The sequence below is a fragment of the Corvus cornix genome, chromosome Z, assembly GCF_000738735.6.
Source record: "Corvus cornix cornix isolate S_Up_H32 chromosome Z, ASM73873v5, whole genome shotgun sequence".
Classification (NCBI taxonomy): domain Eukaryota; kingdom Metazoa; phylum Chordata; class Aves; order Passeriformes; family Corvidae; genus Corvus; species Corvus cornix.
In genome coordinates, this window is record NC_046357.1 from 31,499,426 (window position 1) to 31,517,072 (window position 17,647).

The 17,647-nt window shown below is 44.8% G+C and overlaps 1 protein-coding gene across 4 annotated transcripts in view; it reads right to left on the minus strand.

The window, feature by feature from the left end:
- Positions 1–717: 717 nt before the first annotated feature.
- PSD3 (pleckstrin and Sec7 domain containing 3) overlaps positions 718–17,647 on the minus strand; it is a 112,342-nt gene continuing 95,412 nt past the window's right edge. For all 4 annotated transcript variants that reach the window (XM_039567278.1, XM_019286170.3, XM_019286171.3 and 1 more), the window contains 4 exons: positions 17,135–17,292; positions 16,147–16,291; positions 12,896–13,039; positions 718–6,585 (listed from right to left, as the gene is read on the minus strand). In XM_039567278.1, the coding sequence (XP_039423212.1) occupies positions 6,373–6,585; positions 12,896–13,039; positions 16,147–16,291; positions 17,135–17,292 (660 nt within the window). In that variant the 3' untranslated portion in view covers positions 718–6,372. The remainder of the gene's footprint in view (positions 6,586–12,895; positions 13,040–16,146; positions 16,292–17,134; positions 17,293–17,647) is intronic.

The following is a 17,647-nucleotide window of genomic DNA, read 5'->3' on the forward strand; positions in this document are numbered from 1 at the left end:
AGGGCTCTAATAAATAACTAAAACCCAACCTTAATGCAGCTAACAAAATGCATGAGCAAGGGACATTCTCTCAGGCAAGGCTGGGCCTGCCTCCTTTCAGTGTTCAACTGGATGCTGCTATCAGCAGAGCAGATACTCCCAGATGGCATTCAGACTTTTTCCAAGGACCTGTCCTCCTTGCTCCCATGCAAACCAGTCTCCTCACAAAAAGACTGTCGTACCCCTGGATAAGGGTGCTGCTGTCACAAGGGGGAAAAGCAGCAGGTGGTAGGGACAGTTCCTCAAGCAGCACAGACTAGAGGGAAACCTATGAGGAGAGGAGAGGAGAGGAGAGGAGAGGAGAGGAGAGGAGAGGAGAGGAGAGGAGAGGAGAGGAGAGGAGAGGAGAGGAGAGGAGAGGAGAGGAGAGGAGAGGAGAGGAGAGGAGAGGAGAGGAGAGGAGAGGAGAGGAGAGGAGAGGAGAGGAGAGGAGAGGAGAGGAGAGGAGAGGAGAGGAGAGGAGAGGAGAGGAGAGGAGAGGAGAGGAGAGGAGAGGAGAGGAGAGGAGAGGAGAGGAGAGGAGAGGAGAGGAGAGGGGCATTCTGCTTCTATATGCACTAAAAATATCCTTTAAAAGGCACAAGCTGCAGACTAGCTCTTTCTGAGACAGCTTCTACGGTTCATCCCTCTAGGCAGCCTCGATACCAGATGTTGAGAACACATGCTGGGGAGCAATGATTGTGCTCTGGTGAAAAATGTGGACTTCTTAACTGCCCCCTCAGAGCAGATGTGACATCCCAGAGCCTGGGGAGAGCAATACTGGAGAAAATTTAAACAAATAGCAAGATGAAAGATTGCTTGACATAAGATGTGTATACTGCCTTTGCCCCTGCAGAAGCAGCCAGCATTTCCAACAACCTGGATACTAGAAGAGTAGGAATGTTTCAAGTGTCTGGTCTGAGTGTGGGAGGGGGAGCTTTGCATCCCTGCAGCATATGACTAGAGGATCACGGCAGTCTAAAACTTGGTCTCGCACCTCCCAGCTATAACTGTGGCTGGAAACACAGGCTACCGACAAGCAGAGTGAAAAAGCTGTTCACAGGGTTATCCATTCGATGCAGCACTGCTTCAGAGCAGGTTTTCTCAATGCAAGATGGGAGAGTCAAATTTTCTGGATTTCTGCAAGCATGGAAGGAAACAGACCTGTTATACAGAAGCAGCTGAGGTGCTAAGATGACAGACAAGAGCAGCTTGACAGAAAAGGAGGAGGAGCTGTCAGACTAACTGCAATAAGACCAAAATTCATTTAGAAATGGAGAATGCAAACACAGTAAGCAGTATGCCATCTGCAGAGAAAAGCCTTTCCCACTTTCAAGGAGAACATTGTCATGCAATGCCTCCAAAAAGCCTGATGATAACCCTGTCATCTCTGACCTTCTCCGCTGCCATAATCACCTCCTCACCGAATGGCCTGCTCTAGTCAAGCAAGAACCTCATTTCCCCACTGGAGAAAAGCAAGAATTTTGGCTTTTTCAAGCCAGAAGAGCAACCAGCGTTGTTACCCAAAGGCATTGGAGCTGTGAAAAGTCACTGAACAATTCCAGTCTCTGGAGGTCTGCTAGGCCAAACTCCTCCCCAAAGCAGGGCTGTGCTGAGCACTGCTCCCTAGGAAAGCCCCTTAACATAGACAGACTGCAACCTGGGAGCAGGCAGGATCAGAGGGCAAGTATTTTAGTGATGAGCTGTTACTAACCATTAGAAAGTTTCTGGTAACCATTTACAAGTGACTGGCTACAGATGAAAAACTCTCTGGGTCGGCAACACAGCTGAACAGCATTCCCACACAACTATGCTGCATTAATCACTCTGCTGGCTGACTTATCTCTCTACATCAATTGAAGACACAACATAAATACTGGATTTAGAAGCTGTAGGCATGTTCACTGGTTCATGCGTAATTTATCTGCAAGATGCACACAAACACACAGTCAGTCCAGGGAGTCTCTTTCACAGACGCTAATCAACAAAAACCATCTCAACCAGTCCCCTGCATCCTGCTGACTCATAGAGGAGAGTGTGGTTTTGGCTTCAGGAGAGTATCTCACCTGCTTTGCTTGCTGACTGGGGAGAGGGGAAGGCAATTCTCCCCTTCTCCATCAGCTCTCTGCTGTCAGGTGCAGATCAGTGAGGCCCTTTCCTGTCTCTTCTTCCTTAGCTGGGGATAGTAGATGGTTCAGGCCCTGCAGGGTGTGCAAACCAGCAATACTTCAGAGCAGGGTGGGTCCCTCTAGAACCACTGTCTGCGCATTAAGAAAGGGGAAGCAAGGAGGTGTTGGCCCCAATCCTGCTCCCCTCTTTGCATCCCCACTCTCTACATGCAGGCAGAGGCTTTGCCTGAGCGATGATAGCACACTGGAGCAGGGAGGGTGACAGGGAAGGATGACACCTCCCTGCATCACCAATGCAAAGGCTCTCTTGCACACATGCTCATGGCAGCCAGCCAGTAACTCCTGCTTGCACTGAGCACACCAAGCAAGCTGCAGGCTGCTCCAGCAATTTGCAGCTCAAGTCCCAGGCTGCAAACAGAGCTCCTGAGTCTCTGGGGTCAAGCACTGATTCCTCCTAAAGGCAAACATTTCAGCAAAGAAGGGAAGAGTGCAGGGTACCATACAAAGCTACCTGGTCAGACTCTCAATGGTGCTACTCAAGGAGATGCACCACTTAGACCTCCTGAGAACCTGCCCCACCCTTTATAGTATCATTAGGAGGAAAAGTCAAATTACAGTACTGATTGGTAGATGATCCTCTTCCCAAGGGAGGGAAGGAGTCTAAGATTTTCACAAGATCACAAATTTTTTTTTCATCTCCAAAGTGTGCATTTCTACATGGATGCCTGGGATGCTTATAAATTGTAAAGTAACAGAGGAAAATGGCATTAATTAAAACTGGAGCAGAAACTATAAATTCTGGGTAAACTAATCAGCATGCCTCAGCAGTCTCAGCAAGAGTGCTCTAAGCTCAACAAATGTTTAATGACAAAAAAAGGCAGTGAGAAACTGCATTTGATACACCCAGATGAGACCTAAAAAAAATACCCTAATGTTTACAAGTATATATGGAAATAGGTAATAAATAATGAAAAAAATTATATTTTTTGCAGTTCACTTTTTGATTTTTCCTATTGCTTCAAATCATCTTTTTTGCAATGACTTTGAAGAGGAATTATCCAGTTTCTGTGTCAAAGCTGGAAAATGCATTTAACAGGAGTAATTTCTTTTTGAGCTCAGCAATTTAACTGGAATTTTCAGCAACCAAAATATTTTAAAAGCCAGGGAAGACGGAAGTTAAATGTCACCTCTTTGCCTTTTGAAGCACTGCACTCCATAACCACAAGAGGTTTGCCAAGCATGTTCTAGCCTGCCTTCAAAAAGATCTAGTCAACCCAAACCTGACAGCCAAGCAGGGTCATTTACAGATCTGCACCTTTTTTGGGTTTTGTTTCTGCTGCATGTATCCTATTGTCATAAAAGACTGTACTGGTTCTGGCCAGGACAGGGTTACATTTTGCAGTAGCCACGCAGGGGCATGGCTTGGACCTGAAAGTTATTCTACACCACCTCATGTCATTTTCCAGGAACAGGGGAAGATGTCCCTTCTGGGTCAGGGTATTGGAAAGTGAGAGGTTGGGTATTGTTGGGCTCTGTGTGGTGAGTGTTCTCGTACACTCTGTTATTAATACTGTTGCTGTCACCGTTCATTTTCTTATCTCATTACCGTTTCCAGTAAATTGTTCCTATCTCAGCCTGTGATCTTTGCCTTTATGCCTCCAATTCTCCTCTCCAGCCCACTGCAAGGATGGGGAGGGGGAGGAGGGAGCTTGCAGGCAAGGACCATGTGGTTTGGACAGTCTCAGGGGGAACACTAAATTGGGGAATACCACCACTTAATCGTAAGAGACAGGTCAAGTTTTCTTCCCAAATGTGCATTCAGCGTTCTCCAGTCAAATTTCTTCTCTCTGTTCTGCTTGTTCATCTTCAACCTCCAAAGCATGGCAAACAGCTGCAGGGATCTATCTTTGTTTCTGCTCCATGAGCTGTTGATCTGCCACTCTAAATTACTCCAAACAATCCCTCTCAATGAGCACTAGCATGCATCCCTACACTGAGTCTCCCCACATAACAAGCTGCACCACATCACTTTGGCTCCAGCAGCAGAAGGCATCTCTCTTCTTCAGGAAGAGGACTAAATGTTAACTCCACCTTAGTAGGAATGCACAACTTCTAAAGCCCCAGCACTTGGAAGCGCTGCCAATTTCTATTCAGGACTTTGCAGCTTTTAGCAACGTTGCCAAGGTTAGGAGCCAACCTTCTGACTTCTAGCACAGAGCGGCCACTCTCAGTGGCAGATGCCAGATGGATGCGCATTCCAACACCACTCGTGAAAACAGTCTCATTGATTTTGCCGCCAGGCTGCAGCTGCAAGGATCAATTTGCTCCAAAACCTCACATCTGAGAGTGCAACATCTTTGTTAACAGCCAACAGACAGCACAACATCAGGAAAGCTGTTGCATGGTGGTACTCGGTGGGGGAGGCAAGTCATGTGGTGCCTGTTAAGGGTCTTTTCTCTTTGATCACTCTCAGTTCTAACCACTGGACTGTCAGCCCAATAAGCTAGATGAATTGACTTGGACCCTTGGGAAGCCTGACAGAGCACACATCCACTCAGGTGGCAATTTTTTTGATGTGTGGCCCTTTGACTACTTGGGCTAAAAACACCAGTGCATTTCTAAACAGTCCTTGCATTGATCTTGACATTTCTATATGCATTAAGAATTGTATTCATCAAGAAGGCTATCCTGTGCCAGGCACAATAGAAAGAACAGCAAGAAACAATTTTCAACTGGCCCTCAACATTATCTCCCCCAAGGTGCTCTATGGGAAAGGCCAGTTTGGTTGTACAACTCCATATATGGGAAGGGCAACACAAAGTGGGAGAGACCTGTCCAAGCTCACCCTGTGGGCCAGTATCAAAGCCGAGACTAAAACTCAGGTAACAGGTTAGGTAACAGGAGAGCCAGCACTCTCTGCAGACCCATGACACTGAGCCATGACAAGAGGGGCTGGGAAATTTATTTCTGTGTCATCTTTCTGCTCTCTGTGCCTGAAAACTGCTGGCCACCCCAAGGGTCTATGGCACAAACAGCGGGCTTTCAGGTGGGAAAAGATCTACCCGTAGTGGTCTCTCCCCGTCCTGTGCTCCCTTGGAAAGCCTGGCACAGGGTATGCAGGAACTGTGAGGAGGCACCAGCCTCTTCCACCTATATGTGAGCTAAAGAAGGAAAATGGAGAACTGAGGAGAATCCCTTCCTGAAGAAAAAAGGCAAAGTGCTTTGTCACTATGAGAGGAATTGAAAGCGGCTCTCTGTGCACACCAACAAGGAAACCCCTGGAAGGGGAAGCAACAGGACACAATATATCATAAGGCTCTATATAGCAGCTAAGTGAGAGCGTATAGTTAAAAACTACACAGAGGCCCCTTGTCTTTAATATATATAATTAATATATAATGCTAATGGCTGACATCTACAGCAGCCTTCTCTGCAAATAAATGTGAAGCCCAGATAGCCATTCCAACTGGGTAATCCCTAATCTTCCTAACTGCAGAGACAGCATGGGTTTGGATGCCTTCCAGCCTGCAAACTCAGGAGAAGGCTCTCTGCTTGGAAGGAAGCAAACAAATTATTCCAATGCCGTCATCCCAGCATTGCCAGAGGTTTCCAGGTTTCTATCCTTCGCATTCGTGTGTCCAGGGTCAATGCAGTAACAATAAGCAACAGTGACTATTTACTGTACCACCTGCTGCTAAGTACCAGTACAAACATGCCCCACATTGTCAGGAAACTAGTGTTCCCAGCACCTTAGCCTCTATCAGCCTTCTGCAGCTGCATGTTTGCACAGCTTTTCTCACAGCTACAGCTCACATTCACAGCACTGCAGCACTTGTCCAGTTATTTTTCCCACCCACCACGTAAATAAAGTGACAAGTGACTTGAGAGATGAAAGCCACATGCCGATGGGAGGAGATAAATGGGGAAGGGACAGAATAAACGTCACAGCGCTCTACCCCTTCCCCAGCTCCTTTAGAAACAGAACAACACAAAGAAGTCCCGATGCTTCAACTGCTAAATGATAAATTAACAAAGCAAAGCAAAGCAGGAGCAAAGACATCTCCCACAATCTGCACAGAAACAGCAAAATATACAATAGAAAATGTCACTAACACCCCATTCAGGCAGATGCACTTATTTTTTGTGAATGACAGGTTATTAAATGAAAAAATTTTGACCACCGGTACTTTGCTGCATGGCTGTTCCCCTAGTTGTCATTTCCACCTTAAGTGACCTTCTGCTTAATGCTGGGTGTTTCTGGTCTGTAGTCCTTCCTCTCCGACACATTGCGTTTCACCTTGGCACTAACTGGAGACTCCTGATTCAAAGAAGGACTTGAGTGGGATTTCTTCAGTCCTGGCGCATCGTTCTCTCCTCCGCTCAGCAGCTCCTTCACCCCTTCTTTCAGGAGGCCAACATAAATCTCATAGCGGTTTTTCTGGGAAATGAAAAGAAAGGCCCAAATCAGTCTGGAAGAAATTCTGCAGGAGCACTTGAGAGATCACCTGAGTAACTTAATGCTTTCTGCTGGCCTTGAAAGCCAGGAGCCCAATATGTATGCGAACAATGGTGCCTAATGTGGATATGAACAACAGTGGCTAATGTAAATTAAACAAAGAAGATTTCAGGCAGACTGAGTCCTGGGATGCTGTGTAATTAGAGGCACTCAGTTCTGCAGCACACAAATTCCAATGCTCTGCTGAGTGGTGGCTCCCGTTCCAAATAACACCACCGAATGAAAGCTTGCTACCTTAGTCATGCTGAGACCTAAGATGTGCTCATACATACTGACATCTTATGTGCTCAGGCAGGCATGGAGATAAAGTTCACTAAACTAAGGGACAACAAAAATCCTGCTCTGGTTGTCTACAGCTCTCCTGTGCAACCCGCCACTCCCACCAGCAGGTCCTGCTTTTCCAGCTTTTCTTATCCACAGTGGAGAAACCAAAGCAGGGTCTAACTTCAGACTGTACCAGCATGGCCACCACTAGGCCCCTGAGAGAATCTTCTGAAAGGCCAGACCTTGACAAAAAGGAGCAGATGAGAGGGCTATGACAGCAGCATGGCATGTTGCCCTGCTAGGTCACTCACAGGGAATGATGAAGGTTGCTGTCTGTATTTTTCAAACGGAAAAAGTTCCCTTTACTGTGGCCCATGCCCACTTGTTCTATTCCTTGTCTGCACTTTTCCCTCTCCAACAGGAAGATTTTGCTCTGTTTGCCACAATTGCATCATTCACCAAGAAACAACTTGGCAAGGAAGAAAATGAGGGTACGGTAACAGAAGAATCCTGCAGGGTCTCAAAAACAGATGTTGGCACAGGAGGTCCTGAGAACAGAGCAATCCACTTCACAGGATTTATTTAATAACCTGGCCCTGATATATCCACTAAAGATATGGTGCAGGCATTGTAATTAGAGATGTCAGTGTGCTGGGGGTGAGGGAAGGTGGATGTAAACATCTGTACTGATTGTTAATTTATATTTCAAAGTGGCAAAACAGCAGCCAAACTATTATGCTCCTGAAAGAGGAAAAAGTATTTAAATTTTTTTTTCTGTTTTCTAATAATATAATAAAGTTCTAAGAAAAACATTTATTTTAGGGCAGGAAGTCAAAAAGCTTGGTAATCACTTTGAAGTGTGGAATATAAAGGGGGGAAAAACAAGAAGAGAACGTGACTGGCTTTTGAGAGTCCTTTGAATAAACAAACCCTCATAGAGGAGAATCATAACAGAATCCACCTACAAATTAAATAAGTAAGCATTCCTATGACTTCCATATCTGGAGCTGCAGCTCCACAATGTGAGAGACAAACACATGAAGCAGGTAAGATGTGTCATTTAATAAAAATGGAAATGGAGAAACAGCAAGAAGAACCCTGATGATGATGCACTGAGCTGATGGATGATTCATCACAAAATGAACCAGACACTTCTGCAAAAGGCCAGCCAGTGCTCTTAGCTTGGCAACAGCATCATAGCATAAAATTGAGAGGGGGACTTTACTGCCGTATGGATTTCTGCTTTATACTGGTCCAGTAAACACCACCAGAGTCTCAAGACTCGGCAATCAGAATGGAAATCTAGGACCTACATGTGTACAATTGGCCATGTTTCCCTGGCCTTTGTGAGCCCTTGGTTTCTATTACAATTAATCAGTGCATTTCTACTTAGATTTCAAGCACAACAAATTTGGTCGTTCAGTGACCTGACATTTGAAGTTAGGTAAAAGCTGGTAGGAATTTTGCCTTCAAAGAAATTAATTTGGAAATTTCTGTCAAGAAATAAAACCACAGAAGTTGAAACCATTCAAAAGCTTCTGCAACATTATCTCTGAAGAATGAATGCACATACTAAAGAAGGATGAGGTAGCCACACACCAGTGTTCTGGCTTCACCTCTCATCTGACAGCACTCAGAAGATCTTTCTCTAACTATAAATTTTCTGCAACTAGCAACAATTTTTTTTACAGTCTGATGCAGTACCTCCTCAGAGAGCAGGCAATGAGAACTGTTTCTTCTCTGGTGTGTATAAGCAAAGACACCATCAAAAAGAAATGCTACTGGCTGCATACCTGAACAAGGACCTCCTGGTTCACCTCCCCTCCATCTCATTTGTCTTTCATCAGGAACAAGAATGAAGGGATCACCGGTGTACGAACAGAAAGGAATTGTAAGGACCTACAGAAAAGGAAAATGGCTTCTTCCTTCCTAATGATATTATGCTGCTACCTTAGGGACTCACAGGCTCTTTTGGTTTGTTTCTCAAGATGTATCAACATGGCCTTTTGCACACAGACACCAGGTTTGGCCTGAAGTCTCAGTCTGAAAGAGACAGCTACAAAATCCTACCTCACCTCTCACCATCTCCATCCAACCCTGACAGGACATTATTCTAAAGGCAAGGTTTCCATTCACAAAGTTTCCATTCACAATTTTCATACAGCTCAACATTTCGGTTTGGTTTGGGTTTTTTTACTGCCTCACAGAATAATACAATAAACTGAGTTGGAAGGGGCCCACAGGGATCATCCAGTCCAATTCCTGGCCCTGCACAGCATCATCCCCAAGAGTCACACCATGTGGCTGAGAGCATTGTCCAAATGCCTCTTGAGCTCTGTCAGGCTGGTCCTGTGACCACTTCCCTGGGGAGCCTGTTCCAGTGCCCAGCCACCCTCTGGGTGAAGAACCTTTTCCTAATACCCAGCCTAAACCTTCCCTGACACAGCTTCAGGCCATTCCCATGGGTCATCACAGACAGATCAGTGCCTGCCCCTCCTCTTCTCCTCACAAGAAAGTTGTAGACTGCAATGAGGTCTCCTTCAGTCTCCTCCAGGCTGAACAAACCAAGGGACTTCAGATGCTCCTCATATGGGCCTGCCCTTAAGGCCCTTCACAATCTTCACTGCCCTCCTTCAGGAGCTTTTGGGCTTTATATCTTTCTTATACTTAGGGGTCCAGAACTGCCCCCAGCCCTTGAAGTGAGGTCACCCCAGTGCAGAGCACAGCAGGACAATCCCCTCCCTTGCCTGGCTGGCAATGCTATGCTTGATGCCCCCCAGTTCACAGTTGGCCCTCCTGGCTGCCAGGGCACTGCTGACTCATGTTCAACTTGCCCTTGACCAGGACTCCTTGACCAGGTCCCTTTCCACAGCACTGCTATCCACTGTCTCATTCCCAGGCTGTCCATACAAGCCACGTTGCCCCAACCTAGATGCAGTATCCAGCACTTGCCCTTGTTAAACTTCATACAGGTGGTGACTTCCCAGTCCTGTAACTTGTAAAGGTCTCTCTGCAGGGCCTCCTTGCCTTCAAGGGAGTAAACAGCTTCCTCCAGTTCTGTATTATCTGCAAACTTGCCTAGTATCCCTTCCATTCCCGTGTCCAAGTCATTTATGAAGATCTTGAACAGCACAGGGCCTCAGGTGGAGCCCTGTGGAATCCCACCAGTGACAGGTCACCAGTCTCATGTCACCCCATTCACCGTAACCCTTTGTGCTCAACCCCTGAGCCAGCTGCTCACCCACCACATGATGTCTTTATCCAGCTGTGGACTGGACATTTTCTCCAGAAGAGTCCTGGGAGAGACAGCATTGAAAGCTTTATGAAATCAAAAAATATAGTAATAACTGACTTCCCCTGATCAGCTAGGTGGGTTACCCTCTCATAAAAGTAAATTTGGTTGGACAAGCAGGACTTTCCTCTCATGAAGCTGTGCTGGCTGTGACGATGGTTGCAATGTCCTCCAGATGTTTTTCAATACCTCCCAGAATAATTTTCTCCGTAACTTTACCAGGCACTGAAGTGAGATTGACAGACATGTAGTTTCTAGTGTCATCCTTTTTGCCCTTCTCGAAAATTGGGAAAACACTAGGCAGTTTCCAGACAACTGGGATCTCTTCAGACTGTTCAAACATCATTGAGAGAAGTTTTGCAATGACATCAGACAGCTCTTTGAGGTTTCTTGGATGAATCTCAATAGGTCCCATATATTTGTAGGGATCCAGCTGGCGCAGCTGATCCCACACAACTTCAAGGTTAACCAGGACCTGAACATTCTCACAGTCTTGGTCCTCCAGCTCAGGGCACTGACATCCCCCTGGTCTGTCATCCATGAGGATGAAGACAGAGGCAAAGACTGCATTAAACACCTCTGCCTTGTCCATGCCCCTGTTTGCGAGATGACCATCTTCATCCTGTAACAAGCTGATGTTATTCCTACACTGCCTTTTGCTATTAATATATTTTAAAAAACTCTTCTTATTGTCCCCCACAGTTCCGGCCAGCTGCAACTCCAATTGAAATTTGGCCACGTGAATTTTCTTGCTACAGTGGTGAGCAGCATCTCTGTATTCCTCCCATGTCACCTGACCTTGCTTTCACTCAGCATACACCTCCCTTTTTTTGCCTTAGCTCCGGAAGAAGATCCCAATTAGCCTTCTGCCTCATCTGTTTGACTTCTAGCATTTTGGAATTGCCTCATCTCATGGCCCTTGGAAGGGTGTCTTGATAGCTCAACATGGCCTGTGAAATCTGTGCTAAATGTGAAGGTAACACAGCATTGCACACCAGCACTTTGAATTACCATTTCTCACACATAAGTGAAGCTGTTGCCACAATGTGCCTGCTTAGATAAGCATTCCTGCAGAGCTGATCACTTATCTGAACTGCACAGCTCAAATGCTCTTTGAGACTCTCACTAGTGAAGATGACACCTTTTGCTTCCTGGGCTACACTGGTTCTGATTTGTACTGAGGTACCTGAGGAATATCTCAAAAGATCACCATGTTAACACTGACAGGAAACAGAAAAAAACCCCACAACAATCTACTCCCCCATCAATCTTCCTGAAAACATCTAATACTCCAGCCTACATTTCATCCTAACTCACCAAGCTTCTAAAAGTGATAGAAAATAAACTTTATGTCAAGAACCCAAAGCTAAGAAACTCGTTGATCTTCCAAGTTTTACAAGATCCCCTCCAGAGAGAAAGTGTGTGGCTTACTCTGTACATCTGAGTGCTCTGTTTCAAAACTGACACTGCGCCATTGATGACAACCCTTTGATATCAATTGTTCAGCCAAACCACCTCACTGTCAACCTCCTAATCCACTTCATCAGCAATGTCAGCATTCTTGCCAAAGTGAAAAACCAACAACATCCACTGCTATCCCCTCAGCCATCACACCAAACATCTTATCCTAAAAGACTATCATGTTGGTCAGGTAATGATTCCTCCTTCACAGAGCCATGTTGATTGACTGCTATGGAAAAGTGAAACTCAACACAGTGGTTACAACCTTCTGCAAAAGCAAAAGTATGCAATGAGTTAAGTCCAGGAATAAAAAGAGTCCCTCTAACAGAAACTGATAGCATGGGGCAGAAGGCTTACTTCAGTTCTGGAGGTTTGTGCTCTGTTGCCTCCAGCATCAGCTCTGGAGGTCTCATCTGTCTTATCTGCTCTTCTTCTTTTTCAGACTACATATTTTCCTTGCCAGGCAGTGCCTATTTAGAGTAGGATCCTTTCAGACCCAAGGCAACACTGACTCGCAGTCCTGGGGGAAAAAGCTCAAAGGTGTAGTCATAACAAGTACCAGACATCTGCTGGGTTGCCAATTCATTCCCACATAGTCCTACAATGTGGCAGACACCATTATGGATAAAAGCTGATGTCAGATACTCAAAACAATCTCCTAATGCATCTGCCTAAGCTGCACCACTCAATCCTGTGATTTTTAATTCTACTCTTTTCCTTCTCATCCTGACATCCATCTCAGTGGTATACAACACAAATGGCTCTGATGAGGCAGCCATGCCTATGACAATAATTTTAGCCTATCAGTTCTTTCAGAACTTACCAGTGGAAGACAATTACCATGATCTGCATTACTGCAGAATGTAATCATTCTCTAGAGACTTGAGGTTTCAGTACACTAGGCAACAGTTTTACAACACGAGACAACTTCATGCATGAAGATCTTATAATCTCTTCAAATAGATACATCAGGAAGGACAGGGGTCTCATTTCTATCCTCCATGTTACAGACTAGGAGCTAAATTCAGAGCTAAGGAAGTTCTCATCAGAAAGAAACAGCCACATTCCAGCTTCTGCAATTGCTATGACTTTTCTGTCTAGTAAGAACACACTCCTTAGGGAAGTAAAGTGAAAAATGGAGAACTTCAGGACTGTAACCCAAATATAAGACCACCCACACTCAAGAAGTAAAGTAATAATGTGTCCCATACATACCTCAAACTCCAGATAGTGATCCTTCAGTTTGTAATCATCTACCTCCTTGCCTTTGAGCTTCTTGTCAGGAGGATAGGAGCGATGTTCAGCAAGCTCAGTGGAAATCTGCTTCAGCTTAGCTTCATGGGACTTCAGCTGTTCATCCTTCAGAAACATATTATGTACTTAAGTAACAGAATCTAAAATATCCATTAAGCAAAGAAAAATACAGAGGTTCCTGTACAATAATACCTCATAGCTTCTGTTTCTTATACTGGTAAGATCTGTTATCCCAGAGCTCTGACACCAACAGCTCTCTCAAAGGCACTCAAAGTGGCCAAGCTTGCAGAAAAAACTCAGCAGCCAGCAGATGCCACTGGGAAGGAGAGCAAACCTGTCATCCCTCGCCTTGCTGTGAGCAACAGAAGCAGCTTGCTGCCGAGCATTACTGACAACATGACACTTTTGCTCTAATAAAATTTTTGGTAAATTAATTAAGACTGTTGTGTATGCAGACAAGCCAAAGGCAGAATGAGACAGGCAAACATCCTGCCTCAGGTCTTTGCAATGTAAAAATAGTTCCTTCCAGGATAGAAGAGACATGGAGTCAGTGCCCCTCCTTCTATTTCTGCACTGCCAAAAGATCTCTGGTGTGTGGTTTCTACTTGTTTAGAACAATACAGTACATTCAGAAGAGGAAGGGCTGTCCAGACCCCAAAAGGTATCTCATTTTGCTAAGCTGCTACCAGCTTTTATCCCACTGTGCAATTGGAGAAAGTGAGGCACTGCTACTCCCACTTTCTAGGCTATTTCCTTTATCATAATCCCAGGCCCACTCACTTCCTCCAGTCCATCTGTCAGCTAACCTTCCCTCATCTCAGGTTTCCATCTCCTGCAGGATGGCCTGTCCATTTTTAGGCTTGGATCTGAAATTACGTTTGAATTAGGTAAGTCCAAAATGGATACATAATCATGCAGATATTGGTGAATTAGCCAAGAGGTAGCACCCAGGTCAGCTCCTGTGTAGTCACCTCGCCTCAGAGGAGGGAACAGCTGCCAGCGTTGTCCCTCAGTGATGTGCCCCTGAGTGCAGCCCACAGCTTCAAACGTAGCTCAGACAAGCCTGCTCTGCACTGAGTCACACTGGGGACTGAGCCTCTTGGCTCACTGAGCTGGAGCTGTGGAAAACAGCAGAAAGGGGGAAAACTTCTACAGATGATGATAGCTAAGCCCCAGCTAATCTTGTGTTTCAACTCTTTTGCAGGAGAACTGAAGAAAGAAACATGTGGGATAATTTGCCTCCGCCTAAACGTGGTAGGGCTGAAACCACTTGCTACTGATTGCCAAAAATTCTTGTTGCTCTTAGTTACTACCCTAGATGTGCATGCTCTCTCATTAGTGCCCAATCATCCTTTACATTGCGCTGATTCCCTGGTCCCAGGGACATCCTGTGGTAGTGGTTCTACAGTCTGATGACAGGAGGTCTTTGAGCAGCTATTAATACAGCACTTGTCATTTCCAGGGCACCGGCTTTGGAGCTTTTGTACGTGCTGCGCATTCTCAGAAAAAAAGAAAAAAACCAACACCCTAGTAGATCTTTTCTAGACTGGTTGTTCCTTTATATATAGCTTTGTCACATCCCTCTTCGGTTGGACTAACCAAGATCAGATACCGCTCTGCTTTTGAAAGAAAACCTGGTACAACGATCTTGCACAACCTGTCATCATGTCCAACCTCTCTTCCTCACCCATATTAGGTCCTCACTGCACCCTGACTTCTGGCTGACCAGGAACAGACCTTCTGAAGTAGTGTCCATCATGATTCATCCCATAAAATCCTAAACAGCAACCACAGGGATTTGACAATTTGTATTTTTTTTGTCTGCCAAATGAGAAACAGCCTGCTGGCAGCTTTTCCACACTGACAGATGAAAGCAGACATGTTTCTGCTTGCCTTTGAATTTATCTACTTTGAACGCTTAACATTCTTCTGCCTGTCTAAAACAGCTTATCTTATTCCACTTTTTGTGTCACTCCTTCTTCAAGATACAAACCACAGGGCTGTGATCTATCCTCTTCCTTCCCAGATTAAATGGAAACAATGATACTAGGAAACAATGTGCTAAATGGAACAATCACACAGAACTACAGTGAGTAAAAAAGCTTCCTTTGCTGACTGGGGGTAAATTATGGAAGCCCCATACTGTATTTTAAAAAGGGTATGCATAAGCAAAAGGTAAAACCACAAGGATGAGACAAGTTACTGTTATTCTTTACATAACATGCTTTAAACTTTAACCCAGAACAGAAGACGGTAAGTCGGTCACCACATTGTAAGAAGAAAGGCTACTGTCATGGAGAGCAGGGGCAACCTAAAAAAAACCCACACCCTTAGAGAAACACAGATTTTGAGACACTGGTTTCTAAGGATAGTTAGCTATCAATAGTAAGCTATGAAGATGGTAAAAAAAGGACCCCAACAAATGCATTTAAGAAGAAATCCAGCATGGGCAGATCACTTTAAAAGCTACAGGAGGATGTCACTGTGTTAAAACCTGATCAATGCCATCAGTATCATGCTCCTGCCAGTGAAGGAGGAATTCCAGGCAGGCATTGCATCTCCCAAAGTACAAAAAGCTACGGGCACAAGCATCTGACACAGCCAGTCTGGGACAAGCAGAAATATGTGAGTTCGTGCAAGAAGTAGTAGAGCTGTGCAACTCCCTGCCACAGGATGCTAAAAGCTTGTGTGATCACAAGAAAGACCAAAGACATTCATATAAGACACATTTTTTAAATATATATTACAAAGGAAACCCCATAGCTGGTAAATGGAGTCTGGAAAACTAATGGGAGAAATATAATTGATGCTTGTCTGCTGCATCAGCTTTCACCTTTTACCAACTTGGTAAGCCAAAGACCAGGAGTATGTCTACTTCTTCTGAAATGAGTGGCTTTCGTGAACACTCAAATTCAAAAATCCCCATCAATCAGTATTTGAAATGTCCTCTGCAGGGCCATAAGCACAAGAAGAAAATTCTTTATCTGGTACTATTTTCTTAAAAAATATGAACCAATTGTATTTGAGTCCGTTCCTTCTCTCCCCGCACTTCCAATCTTCCATGAGGAAATGAGCAGAGATTTATTATGCAAGTCTTCTCCTCCTAGGACTGCTAGTGGCAACAGCTATAAAACAGTGACAAGGACCACCACCCAGTCTCCAGCCAGAAAGAGAAATCATCATCACCTACCCTCTATATAAAAATGTCTCACCTGAGATAGCTTTGTCGTGGTGGCTGGCAGGAGTGGGCGACTGAACTTCTTCTGAGAGCCAATTGCTGCTGGAAATGGTGGTGCAGAGAAGACAGCAGCCACACAGTTAATCTTGTTGATCCAGGTCTGCATTTCTTCTTGGCTCCTGGGGAAGAAACACGTATTAAGTACTTGTTGGCTCAGCCTCTTCTACTTCTTTCCTCCCCTTCTACAGCATTTTAGAAGTGAGAATAACCAAAACTGGACAAGTCTTAAAGTCTGCTCCATATTCCTGCCTATGTTTGCAAGCAGTTAATGCTAAGTAACTCAGTCACAGGCTGGCTTGTGGTTAGATCCACACCTCACCCTAGCAGACATCTTCTCCTAATCCAATACCAATAACACAGGTGGCAGAGCCAACCAATGCCCTGATTCAGACATATGTCCTAAGGTCTCAGTTGTGCTGGATATCACAGATCTCTAGGAGGTTTCATATGGATCTCAGTAGAGAAGAGCTCAGAAGCAAAAGGCAGGTCATCTGTTTTGTCTGGATATCACAGCATGAAAAACTTAATCAAATCATTCTTGTATTAAGTAGTAACTTTGTTTCTAACCACAGCATATCTTCTAAAAGACATCCGGCTAGGACCTGATGACATCAGGAGACAGGCAATCCAAGACTGTCTTTGGTCATTTGCTTCACTGATTAATCACCCTGACTGTTGTAAGTTTGTGCCTTGTTTCCAAATTGAATTTTCTGGAGCTTCAGCTTCTAGCTGCTGCATCTTGTTATGCCTCTCTCAGCTAGATTAAAAAGCCTCTTAAAAACTGATGTTTCTTTCTCATGCACTACTTGTGCACTCTAATCACATCACTACTTAATCTTATTTCTGATCAAATAAACAGATTGAACCTTTTAAGCCTCTGCTTTAACTTGTCCAGGCAGGAATTCACCCCTCCTTCAGCACTGCTTTCTTTCCTCAATGAGTGGCATGAGGAGAGCACTTACTGGGCTTGGAAAAGCAGGACTCTCCAATCTGCTGTTTTAAGCTTGAGGACATTGGGTTTCTTCTCATAGTCTGTTGCCTTGGATGCCAGTGCATGGTGCACACTAACCGCATTCTTCAGATCTTCCTCTGACAAAGCCTTTTCTGGCTTGTATTCATCCTGCAGAAGATAGCAGGGGGAAAACGGCATTTTATTTCTGCATGTGATACTCCGTTTTCCTTAGCCTAGGGAAAAACCTTGTTCCACAGTTCAGAAATAGTAATAAAGTATATGAACTGAGTGCAACCTAACTTGTGAACCTGCAGTTTCCACTACCTTTAACATGTTTCCCTTTCTCTTTCTTTCTCTGTTTTGATGTCTTTCCAGGGCAGAGAAGTAGTTCCACTACCTGCTTGACAGGAAGAGATGTAAGAAGGAAGTATTTGACTATGACAACAGCTGTGGATTATTTGTCTTCATTTCAAGAATCTGTCATAATCAGCCTCCACTGCTCAGCTACTTGGGTTCTCAGCCT